This window comes from Electrona antarctica (genome assembly GCF_951216825.1).
Source record: "Electrona antarctica genome assembly, chromosome: 20".
In the NCBI taxonomy this organism is placed as follows: domain Eukaryota; kingdom Metazoa; phylum Chordata; class Actinopteri; order Myctophiformes; family Myctophidae; genus Electrona; species Electrona antarctica.
Window position 1 is genome coordinate 34,873,971 of NC_136801.1, and position 12,905 is coordinate 34,886,875.

General features: G+C 43.3%; 1 protein-coding gene across 1 annotated transcript; it reads right to left on the bottom strand.

The window, feature by feature from the left end:
• Window positions 1-280: 280 nt before the first annotated feature.
• Window positions 281-10,244, bottom strand: LOC306913295 (uncharacterized protein; the record flags this gene model as incomplete). The annotated part of the gene is made up of 5 exons (XM_079489886.1): window positions 281-447; window positions 4,372-4,490; window positions 5,615-5,754; window positions 5,870-6,901; window positions 9,941-10,244. 5 exons carry the CDS (start codon window positions 10,242-10,244, stop codon window positions 282-284), a joined length of 1,761 nt encoding a protein of 586 aa, XP_079346012.1. The 3' UTR covers window position 281.
• Between the last annotated feature and the right edge of the window lie 2,661 nt (window positions 10,245-12,905).

The following is a 12,905-nucleotide window of genomic DNA, read 5'->3' on the forward strand; positions in this document are numbered from 1 at the left end:
TACACCAGGGGTGGGACAGTAAGAGTGCTCTACACCAGGGGTGGGACAGTAAGAGTGCTCTACACCAGGGGTGGGACAGTAAGAGTGCTCTACACCAGGGGTGGGACAGTAAGAGTGCTCTACACCAGGGGTGGGACAGTAAGAGTGCTCTACACCAGGGGTGGGACAGTAAGAGTGCTCTACACCAGGGGTGGGACAGTAAGAACACGCCCAAGTCATGCAAAAGAAAAAGGAAAACCCCGCCCAGTAAGGAAAAACCCCTCCCATTATGATGTCAGAACTCAGAAGACGTTGAGGCTTTCACACATCCAGCGTATGGAGCGAGAACACCACCAGTCGTTCATCCATCCATCTCCAGTGATATCGGCACCAGGGCGGGCCACAGCGCAGTGTTCACCCTCACCAGCGCCCCCCATCGAGTTGTTAGGCTCACCAACTGCCCACAACCTGTAGATATATAAAGAAAAGTGAAATATGGACACGAGTGTACTAATTTGAGCTCACTCTTTGTGTGCACTGAGGAACTTTGCATATACTTACATGCCTGCCTGACACTTTTGGAGCAATATAAAGCTCCTGTTGTAAAGGGGTTTTGTGTTGTGTATTGTATATTTCATTATTTTTAATGCAGTGGTTTTCAACCTTTTTCATATCAAGGCCCATTAAGGACCATCATTTGATGATAAATGCTGTATTCATGTAGTACCATAGGGGTGGGACTATATGGGTTCCTCACGATATGATATATATTGCGATATTAGGCCCTCGATAACGATAATATCACGATATTCGATATATTGCGATATTTGCGATATATCGATATATTGTATGAAATTTCATCAACGATATATCACGATATCTGCAACTACAAAATACTTGGAACTGAAAAATTCAGCATTTTGTATTCCCACAAAGCTGTTTGGAGACTTTGGGCAAATCACCATCCAGTAATTCAGTACTTCTGGTTGCTGTGAAATCTGAGAGTGGGATTTGCTTTATTTTAGCTGTCATTTCCTCCTTTTCTAAACATGTTGTTCATCACTTCATTATGAACAACATTTCAATAAAAATAAAAATAAAATATATATATATATATATATATATATCGATATTTTAATAATCAATATTGATTATTTATCGCGGGAGGACGTATCGATATATATCGCCATATCGATATTTCAGCACACCCCTAACCTAGGAGAAAAATGGCAAACGTTGACATTCCATCGACTTCTTGTGTAATGCAGATGTCTAACAAAAAATGTGACTCTTGAGAGTGAAATCAAATCCATTTGGTTACCAACTTTCGATCATTTAGCTGGTTGAGAACCACTGTTTTAATGTATTTTACCTTTTTAAAGTTTTTAATCATGGGTTTTTGATTAGTGTTTGGACACAATGTTTTTATACATTTTGTGTCAATAAAGTAACTATAACTAACTAGATAGCCTACACATACAGTTGGGTGCCACCGATATTTTCCCTTATCATTTGACCCATTTAGGCCTGACCTCAAAATTTAAAAAAAATCCTTCTAAATCCTCCAGTTTTCTGAAATAAATATTTTCACGATTTTTCAAAAATAGCAGACCTACAAGCTCGTAGCGTGCCACTCGGTGGCGCGCTATGAGCTTGTAGATCTGCTATTTTTCAATAGCTAAATTATAACAATGTTTAAAACACCAAAAGGGGTTCCCGCCCAAAATGGGTTAACTGTCCTTTTGCGCAGATCACGCAAACCTCAGCAAAAAGAAAAGGACAATATCGATGGCCTCCAACTGTAGGCAGCGGGGTGGACCAAGGGAACTCGCCAGTTTACCGACTCGCCGCGGTTTAGTGCATTTTAGTTTTGACTTCACCTTCATTTAAATAGTACAGAAACAATGTAATTCATTAGTAAACAATATCCTGAATTGGTAGGCCTACTATCATTGGTATTCACATACTCAACCTTTTATCATTGAATAGCTGACCATTTTTAATTGCACAAAATTATTTGATCACTTTGGAAATGAACTATAACATCTGTGGGTTTGACATACTACACTGATGAAGACAGCATGTTAGTTGGTAAACTGGCGAGTTCGCCGGATACTGGACAAAGTATAGGGTTACAGAACCTGTAGAGACCAGTGTTTCCCCAAACAGTGGGTCGGGATCAATTTGTGGGTCACGGACCCATTTTTATGGGTCCCTTTATTTGTATCCTACATTTTGGTTTAAATTTGTATTATTTCAAAACATAAAAAATAAAAAATAAACATTCCCCCCCAAAAAAGCATTTTTTCATGAATTAAAAACAAAATTTAATTGTTTTTTTCTCAGTAGCTAATTTCATGAAGAAAAGCAAAGAAAAATCAAATCCATAAATTAAACAAATGTTTAAGAAGTAGTGAAAATGAATCTTTCGGTTATTTTACAAATTAACATTACACCCTATTCATATTAAACGATGTATCCCAATTGCCATTAAATAATACCCGTATCCGTGTCTTCTTTGCTGGCGTAACGGCCGCAAAGAAGATGGTTGCTTCGCACTGGAAACCGCCTCATACACTGACATTTCGCCAATGGGCTTTGACCTTTCTAGATATCATCTATCTGGAAATTACACGGATTACACGGAGCGAAGGAGGAAAACATTAATATTTGGTCTGGTGTTGCAGATTTGGTCAAGGACATGATTTAGTCTTATTATTATTTTTTTTTTTCTCCCATTGCACAGTGGTAGGAGTCTTGACGCAGGTGTACATTTTGTGGCATCTTTGGTCCCGGGGGGAGGGGTGGGTGGGATTGTTTGTTTTTGTGTTCCTTTCTTTTGCTGTTGTATGTGTTACTTGTTTTGTTTTCTTTATTCATTCATGTAAACATTTTATTGTGCTATTTTGTCTTAAATAAAAAACATTTGATAACAAAAAAAAAAGAAGTAGTGAAAATAGCTGATCTACAAGCTTGTAAATTTGCTATTTTCACTTGTTTGGGTCCCAGGGCATCTAATCTCAATTTTGGGTCACATGCTAAAACGTTTGGGAACCACTGCTGTACGTAGGGCTTTAAAGCAATAGTCGACATAGCCCCAGTATGTTCCCTCAGCACTACGTTCATTCTGTAGCTCCGAGATGAGGTCACACCCTGGGCCCCTCCCACCGCGGTTCAGAAACGGCGCATGTTTCCACAAGGAACGCTTCTTACCCTTTTCTGCACAATGAATCCAAAAAGTGAAGGGCTAAAAAAGTTTTACACTAATTCAAACTTACACGAGCGTTACAGCGGTTATATAGTCGACTATTCAACTATAGTCGACTAGTAAATCCACTAGTTGACCTTGCTGGTACTAGTTGACTTTTTGTAGGCCTCAAGATCAGCTAGAATGCTAGATTATAGTCACCAATGTGCACAAATATTATTTAAAAAATGTTTTTTTTTTTACATAATAGGTAGTTAACTAGTCAACTAGTAAAAATCACGTGAAAGCAACGGTGGACAAAGTGGTGGAAAGTAACTATCTACATTTACTGAAGTACTGTACTTAAAGGACAACTTTAGTTTTTTAGGTTCATGTTTTAGGTTGTTATTAGAGAAACACTAACCAGTCGCTTCTTCGAAGGTAGTCGCTTCTTCGAAGCTACTGGTAAAAATAACACTCATCTTTTACTTTCTCTAATAACAACCTAAAACATTAACCTTGGTTGAAAAAAACTAAAGTTGTCCTTTAAGTACAATTTTGAGGTTGTGCATTTACAATTTACAATACTTTTACTCCACTACACCTTATACAAATATTGTACTTTTACTCCACATGTACATTTTGTTGGCTATTTGAAAATAGCCGGTCTACAAGCTCACAATGCGTTTTATTATTAGGCCTATTGTTGTTGTTATTATTATTAGTAATTAACCTTAAGTGCTATTACGCCATGTGGCCACCAGATGGGGTCGGGGCCAGTGCCAGACGTTTTTGGATAACCTCTCCCAAAAGCTACCGGATGTTTACACCAGTTTGAACTGGAACTGAAAGTTGGCTAGCTCACAACAGTCACCTGGGGCCTGTATATTAGCGTGATAGCTTTTTGAAATCATAACTAAGTCAAATTAAGCTCTAATCAAGCACTGAATATCGCATTCTTTTGCAGATTATGAGCCATTAATGCATATAAAGACGGCTTGTGCGCGTGCACGCCTGCACGGGCGTGCACACAGGATTTTTGATCGCGGCCTGGAGCTAGCTAAAAATGCTACAACATGCTAACGTGATTATAATCAATCACAGATTAAACAAAACTCGCCTTTACGGCTATGGCAAGCTGGACAGAGTTAAGGTAAGCTCGACTTTACGGCTACGTCACTTATCCTGTTAAAGTAAGGTCTTACGTTGTTGTGTTCAGTGGTGTTCCATCCACCCACTTCCAGGTGCCTTCCTCGTCTTTGTCAGTCAGACCGATCCACAACCGTTGCGGACCGTCGCTCTGAAACACACTCCCAACAAAGTCCTGGACACAAAAACAAACTCTCTCAACAAAGTCCTGGACACAAACAAACTCTCAACAAAGTCCTGGACACAAGCAAACTCTCTCAACAAAGTCCTGGACACAAACAAACTCTCAACAAAGTCCTGGACACAAAAACAAACTCTCAACAAAGTCCTGGACACAAACAAACTCTCAACAAAGTCCTGGACACAAAAACAAACTCTCTCAACAAAGTCCTGGACACAAACAAACTCTCTCAACAAAGTCCTGGACACAAACAAACTCTCTCAACAAAGTCCTGGACACAAACAAACTCTCAACAAAGTCCTGGACACAAACAAACTCTCTCTCAACAAAATCCTGGACACAAACAAACTCTCTCTCAACAAAGTCCTGGACACAATCAAAAAGCTTGTGGTTTCTGAAGTACAACCTGTACACAATGTTGCGCCGGTCTCCTCGATTAAAAACAACGCTTAATTTTTGCACCTCAACGTTTACAAAGGATGCCGACTGAGTGTGCATGGAAAATGGAAACGATCCTAGATGCATATCAATGGACCATTGTGTGACCTGTGTAGTTTAGGTGTTAATTAAGCGACGTGTGTGACGTCTTTAAAACCACCAAAAAACCAGCAATGCGACACTGACTGTATAGTACGGACTTTCCTGGTTAATATGGATGTCCGATATTACTGGCCGATATTTTGCATAAAAATGTAATATCTGAAAATATTTTATCATTTATCGGTTTAATTAATTAAAATGTCTCCCGAATTTATGTTAATGTTTAATTTATTTTGGAAAACCTATAACATTTATGAATGCATCCAGCGGGGCATCACAATAAAAGGAGGCATAATGTGTTAATTCCATGACCGCAAATATCGGTATCGGTTGATGCTGCATTGAAAATTAGTAGTTGGACAATATCGATATCGAATATCGGCAAAAAAAAGTCTATATCGGACATCCCTACTTGCAAACCATGCGTATATTCCATTTTCCATTCATGCGCGCGCACACACACACACACACACACACACACACACACACACACACACACACACACACACACACACACACACACACACACACACACACACACACACACACACACACACACACACACACACACACAATACCTGCTTTTCCTGGCTGTCTATGATGATCAGGTCGGATTGTCTGTCTCTACAGTCCTGTCTGCTGTCCTCCCAGTTTTTTTTCTCATTCCCAGCAGAGATGTAATAACACACACCGCCATCCAATGTCATTCCATAGGATTCTAACACAACAAAAATAATTAGCCACAGTTTTCTTTTTTGGATTTTCTCTACTTAATGACTTGATGAACAATCATGACATAACTTAATGCATAAAAACAGAAATGTCTCACTGACCACACAGCCTCCTCTTCAGGTCCGTACTGTTGCTACAGCTGGTCTGCAACTGGTCGAAACTGGTCTGTAACTGGCCATTCTGGGTATTCAAGTTGTCATATCTTCTCTGACACTGGTAATTCTCTGTAGTCAGGTTGCTGTGGCTGGTCTGCAACTGGTCAAAACTAGTCTGCAACTGGTCATTCTCTGTAGCCAGGTTGTTATGACTGGACTGCAACTGGTCGAAACTAGTCTGCAACTGGTCATTCTCTGTTGTCAGGTTGCTGTGGTTGGTCTGCAACTGGTCAACACTAGTCTGCAACTGGTCATTCTCTGTAGTCAGGTTGCTGTGGCTGGTCTGCAACTGGTCAAAACTAGTCTGCAACTGGTCTTTCTCAGTAATCAGGTTGTTATGGCTGGACTCCAACTGGTCAAAACTAGTCTGCAACTGGTCTTTCTCAGTAGTCAGTTTGTTATGGCTGGACTCCAACTGGTCAAAACTAGTCTGCAACTGGTCTTTCTCAGTAATCAGGTTGTTATGGCTGGACTCCAACTGGTCAAAACTAGTCTGCAACTGGTCTTTCTCAGTAGTCAGGTCGTTATGGCTGGACTCCAAATGGTCAAAACTAGTCTGCAACTGGTCTTTCTCAGTAGTCAGGTTGTTATGGCTGGACTCCAACTGGTCACAACTAGTCTGCAACTGGTCTTTCTCAGTAGTCAGGTTGTTATGGCTGGACTCCAACTGGTCAAAACTAGTCTGCAACTGGTCTTTCTCAGTAGTCAGGTTGTTATGGCTGGACTCCAACTGGTCAAAACTAGTCTGCAACTGGTCTTTCTCAGTAGTCAGGTTGTTGTGACTGCCCTGCAACTGGTCAAAACTAGTCTGCAACTGGTCTTTCTCAGTAGTCAGGTTGTTGTGACTGCCCTGCAACTGGTCAAAACTTGTCTGCAACTGGTCAAAACATGTCTGCAGCTGGTCTTTCTCGTTCTTCAGGTTGTTATGGTTAGTCTGCTGGTCCTGTAGCTGTTTTTTCTCTTTCTTCAATTTACAACCTGTAAGAACAGAAGGAGAATCAATCATAACTAGAAAAAGTGCCCTTCTGGGCATAGGTCCCCACCAGGAGGATAGGAGTGTGTGTGATGTTTGGCAAAATGTTTAGAAGCAATATAAACGTGTGTGTGTGTGTGTGTGTGTGTGTGTGTGTGTGTGACGCGGCTTGGCCTGTTGTAGCGCCACCATGTGGCTGATTTGAAAACTGTCAAGTGGCATTTCTTCCAAAGCCTAGTGGGAATATGCATGCACAGTTTCACCACAATCGGACGCTGCGTTGAGTAGTTGTGGCGATTTGTACAAAACGGGTACAAAGCGGGCTACTCCTGAAAAGTTTAGAAGCCAATCGTAGCCAATGAGGGTGGATGATGAGAAATCAAACAAACCCGTCTTGATCACATGACTATGGAGAGCATGTGTACCGATTTGTGTGAAATTTGGATAAAATCTGAAGGAGTAATGTTAGAAAATTTGTTTTACATATGTCGGCCTCCTGGTGGCGCTATAAAGAGCAGATGTGAAAAATTCCAGGCAAAGGTTTTTCCTTGGCCTCTAGGGAGTTCGCATACAAAGATATCCACAGATCCGTGCAGTTTGAGATAAAAACACTTTTCGGCCAGTTATAGCGCCACCATGAGGCTGAGTTGAAAATGTTCATGTGGCATTTCTTCCTCTGCCTAGTGGGAATGTGCGTGCACAATTTCACGGAAATCACACGATGTGTTCATGATTTGCAGTATTTTGTTTGAAACTGAGCACTCCTGCGAACTTTGGAAGCCAATCTTAGCCAATCAGGATGGAGTCTGATAAATCTGAAAGATCCGTTTCATTGAATGGCTCTAGAGAGACTGTGTACCAGCGTGATGTTTGGACAAAATCTGTAGGTCTACTGTCCAAAAACTTGTTTTGCACAAAGCGGCCCCCTGGTGGCACTATAACAGGCCGTTCTGGAAATTTTGGGGCAGAGGTTCATCGTTGGCATCCAGGTAGTGTGTGTGCAAAATTTGGCATCGACCGGGTTAACGGTGCCGGAGATTAGCTGTTCACAGACGGAAGGACGGACACACACGGACACACGGACGGAGTGCAAAACATACTCTCTCCCCATGCCTTCGGCCTGGTGGAGACAATAACAAGCAGCTATATAGAGGGTATGCGCGTGACATCATCGTCATACCAGGAAGTTATGCGGGAATGCGTACTGACTGGCAAAAAAATACTTTCTGGCCTTGACAGCCCATACATCCAAACAGAAAAGTCCTATTTCATTGCATGAAATGACTTTAAACATTAAATTGACTTTGTCACTCACTTTGCCACCTGATCTGCCATTCACTTTATGCATGCGCATACCCTCTATTCACACTACACTATGGGACCTATTTTGCGTGTGGTAATTAGAGGCGGTGTGTCTTATTTAAGTAATGGCAAATGCTACAAATCGAGGTGCCTCAATGTGGCTGCAGAGTTTTGGACACTGCTGGTTATTAAGCCATTGCTCGGCCAATTCTCAAGAGATTGTCATAATTCAAAGCTCACTATAACATAGTGTGAAGTGTCTGGTATGTTATTGGGGTGTATCAACTATGATTTGATTATCCCTCCATCAAATGCTATAGGTAGGCTATAGGTTGAAATGTAGCCGAATTATCGGGCGGCGGGCACACGGTACGCATGCATGCAGTGGCCAGTCCGTATCAATCCATCCACAATTTTACTGTGTAGGCTAGTTTATGAATGCAACACATTGATTAGATTGATAAAGGTCCCCCTGCTGCGTTTCCAATTGCTGCGGATGACAGTGTGAAGGCAAACCGCAGCAAATTAAATATGCAAGAATCCCAATTTCTCCACCCATTGGCATCGAGTCTACCGAAGTATTAGGTGGGAATGTGACCTAAAACAAAGTGGGGTTTTCTCTCTACAAACGTGCATCCACTTTCGCTTCCACCTCCAGATATTTTCCCTCCACCGAAAAATATCTGATCTATAAGCTCACAAGTTCGCGCCGTAGCACATTTTACCGTCAGTGAGTCAATAGAGCAATTATCTTTGAGTGGTGTAAACCACTCCTACAACTGGCTTTGTTAGTTTACGTGTCTGTCTGTTTGTCTGTCTGTCTGTTCGTACCAAAAAATGAGCATGGTTGCTATGGTCACCCAGTTCACACGGGTGTGATTTCATTACATCAGACATTACGTTTGACCACAGCTGATCAATCTATATAAGACCTTACACCACTCAGTTCACACGGGTGTGATTTGTTTATGTCATGTCCACCTTTACATCTTGGCAAGTTAACTAGCTCAAACCTCAAAACAGTTGTCTTGCACTTTAACGCTATAGAACACAAAACAAAAATCACTAAACACAGCTATGTTTTACCCAATGTAAAATATCCATTACAAAATATTTCTCAACAAAATATATTGAAGTACAGCAATACAAGTCAACTTGGGAACCTAAGGATATATGTTGTCATAGCACCTGTTTTAACTGTCAGCCGGTGTCCCACATGGAGATCTGTGTATGTGCCTGTGTGCCTGTGTGTGAGACTGAAAAGTGTACTTGGCAATCAATTCGGCCCACTGGCAGAGCCTGATTGGTTGAGCCTCAATTGGCTGAGGCATAGGCTGGAAATTGCACAGGTGAAAGGAGTTGGCCTCATTAGGCTCACTGGCAGAGCCTGGCCCAGGTGAAAGGAGTTGGCCTCATTAGGCCCACTGGCAGAGCCTGATCAGAGCCTTTTGTGGTGGTTCTGGAGAACCGTGGGTCCGACCGACTCGATACCTGGCACTGCACTCCCTGTGGGGGTGTGGAACGTGTGTGTCGAATGTGAAGTCGGTGGGTCAAGTGGTTCTCGAGTTACGTGCATTACAACCGTACACACACGCACACACCCGAACACCTCAGACATCGACAACATTAAGAAAAATACACAAATATACAGTAATTGTCCGGGTGAAAATCAGCCGTGTTTAGTGTTCTATAGGTTTAAATCACGCGTTTTGTACAAGCATCAGCATCTCGACCATCCTTACCCGTGTTTTGGTGGTGCTCGTGGTGACCACCGACGCTCAGCTCCACCGCCGTGCCTTGGTCCTGGTGGTGCTCGACGCTCAGCTCCACCGCCGTGCCTTGGTCCTGGTCGTGCTCGTGGTGACCACCGACGCTCAGCTCCAACGCCGTGCCTTGGTCCTGGTGGTGCTCGAAGCTCAGCTCCACCGCCGACCCGTGGCTCTCCAGATTGTTGACGGTCAGCTGGAGCTGCACGTCGGCCGGCATGGCCTCGGTCTCGCTCAGGCAGAAGAGGACGAGCAGCAACGATCTGCAGTAAGCCTCCATGCTGTTAGTCTCTCTCTGTGGCAGGACAGCATTTCTTATATAGTCTCCAACCTCCACAGCCACCGCTTTAGAAGCCGAGGGTGGGTGGGTGGGTGGGGGGGTGGGGGAGGGGGGTAGGGTTAGATAATGTCTTTTTCACATTGTTGAACATCGTAACCTTTTTTTTAGGGCCTATGCAAAGTGCTGTGTGTATATGAGCACGGAATGTACGTGTCTGTATAGCACGGAATGTGATGATTTGATTGGCTGAGCATGGAATGTGACAGTATCTCACAAAAGTGAGTAAACACCCCATATTTTCATGAGACACTGAAGAAATGACACTTTGATACAATGTGAAGTAGTCAGTGTACAGCTTGGATACCATTAGTGTACATTTTATTTACCCCTCAAAATAACAAAAAAAACTGCTGGCAACAAAAGTGAGTACACCCTTAAGTGAAAATGTTCAAATTGGGCCAAAGTGTTGATATGTTGTGTGGCCACCATTACTTTTCAGTTCACCAGAGCATCACAGGTTGCCACTGGAGTCATCTTCCACTCCTCCATGATGATCAGGGAGCTGGTGGATGTTAGAGACCTTACACTCCTCCACCTTCCGTTTGAGGATGATCCAGAGATGCTCAATAGGGTTTAGGTCTGGAGACATGCTTGGCCTGTCCTTCACCTTTACCCCCAGCTTCTTTAGCAAGGCAGTGGTCATCTTGGAGGTCTGTTTGGGGTCATTATCATGTTGGAATACTGCCCTGCGGACCAGTTTCCGAAGGGAGGGGATCATGCTCTGCTTCAGTATGTCACAGTACATGTTGGCATTCATGGCAATTAATTGAGAATATATGAAAGTTTCACTTTTTGAATTATTTTACGGGAGAAAATGAACTTTTACACAATATTCTAATTCATTGAGATGTAGCTGTATATATATCTTTTATCCAAGGTGCTTTACATAGATTGTGCATTACATTCACCCATTCACACACTCATTCACACACCAATAGTGGAGGAAACCATGCAAAAAGAGACAGAGGTTGACGTGTCTTATGATGAGGAGGTTTTGGGGAACATGACCAAGCAAGAGCTAATGGAGGTAGCCGCCGATAATGGCATCTCAGTGAAGGCGGCAGACCTTAAGCCAGCCATGCTGGCTAATAATTAGGAAGAACCTGTGCAAACGTGGCAAGTTAACTATGACAACTCGGGGTGCACAAGTGAGTACGTCTGGTAGGTCAGGTGAGGAACCGGAAGTAGCAGCGGAAGGGCCCCTCCCCGGACCCTCCAGACGCCCTGGGGAGTCGGGCCCCCGGGGTGATGCCAATTTGGCACCACCTCATGAACTAACTGTCTGTCTGTCTGTCTGTCTGTCTGTCTGTCTGTCTGTCTGTCTGTCTGTCTGTCTGTCTGTCTGTCTGTCTGTCTGTCTGTCTGTCTGTCTGTCTGTCTGTCTGTCTGTCTGTCTCACCACTGATCAAGGCATCTCTGCATCAAACAATTGTGACACTGCATTCCTTTAAATTTTAAATCCTGTCACGCCTTCCTTGATCACTCATCATGTAGGACTACATATGTGTTTTGACACTCAGGTTGTTATTCAACACATAAGCTTCACTAACTATTGAAGCCACCTTGTTGCCAAACAAACACATATCAGGTAGAACTTGATCTCCTGTCTTGAACTGACACTGTCCTTTGAAAAGACATGATTATTATTATAGTATGGCATGTACCGGTATATGCACACACCCAAGAGGAGAACAACCTGTAAGGGTGGGTACTCGGGGACCCACAGTGCTTGGGTCCCCCTGGAAGTGCGCCCCGGAGTTCGTTGGTAGTGCATGGCCGGGTGTGGGCGCCCTCCTATAGCTCTATCCTACGGGGACATGGCTTACCTACCCCATTTTGGTAGGGTCCAGCACCGTGTCCAATGAAACCGTGGGGACGTGCATAGCCTACTCCTTTTTTAATATACACACACTCACTCACCTTTGCAACTAAAAGTGTGCGTGCAACACAGTTTCAGGACAAATTGTCACATTTTTCCGTTTGTCAAGAAGCCCGTTGTCGCAGAGCAATGTCTGTCTATGGAGCTCCAACAAAAGTCCTAGCATGACCTTTCTATGGTCATGCTAGGACCACATTTATTATGCCATCAGAGACCCTCACAGTCTCCGAGTTGGACAGCACCCATTCCAGAGACACTCCAGTTTGTAGGCTATTTTACAGAGATCGTTCAAGTCCGGCCAGTCTGATGAAACGCCAACGCCCAACGGGGAGCGAGCGTCCAGTTTCCCACTAGGTTTCCTTTTAAACACTATTAAGTGGGGCTGAGACATTGAACCCTATAGTAAGTTGGGCTGAGACCTTGAACCCTAGGAAGTTGGGCTGAGACCTTGAACTCTAGTAAGTGGGGCTGAGACCTTGAACTCTAGTAAGTTGGGCTGGGACCCTCAACCATAGGACGTTGGGCTAGAACCATGCGTCTTCTTGTGTTGTTTGTAATTAATAAGTAATTACTTGCGCAAGCAGAGCGTGCAAGTCATGTTTTCAGTCAGGTGCTACGATGCGCGTGTTTGGGGCCAGCACATGTTATGACGTCATATGCTGGCCCCAAGCTGACCGTGCAGGTGTGTTTTTGTCATGCTACGAAGCATATGTCCCATGACG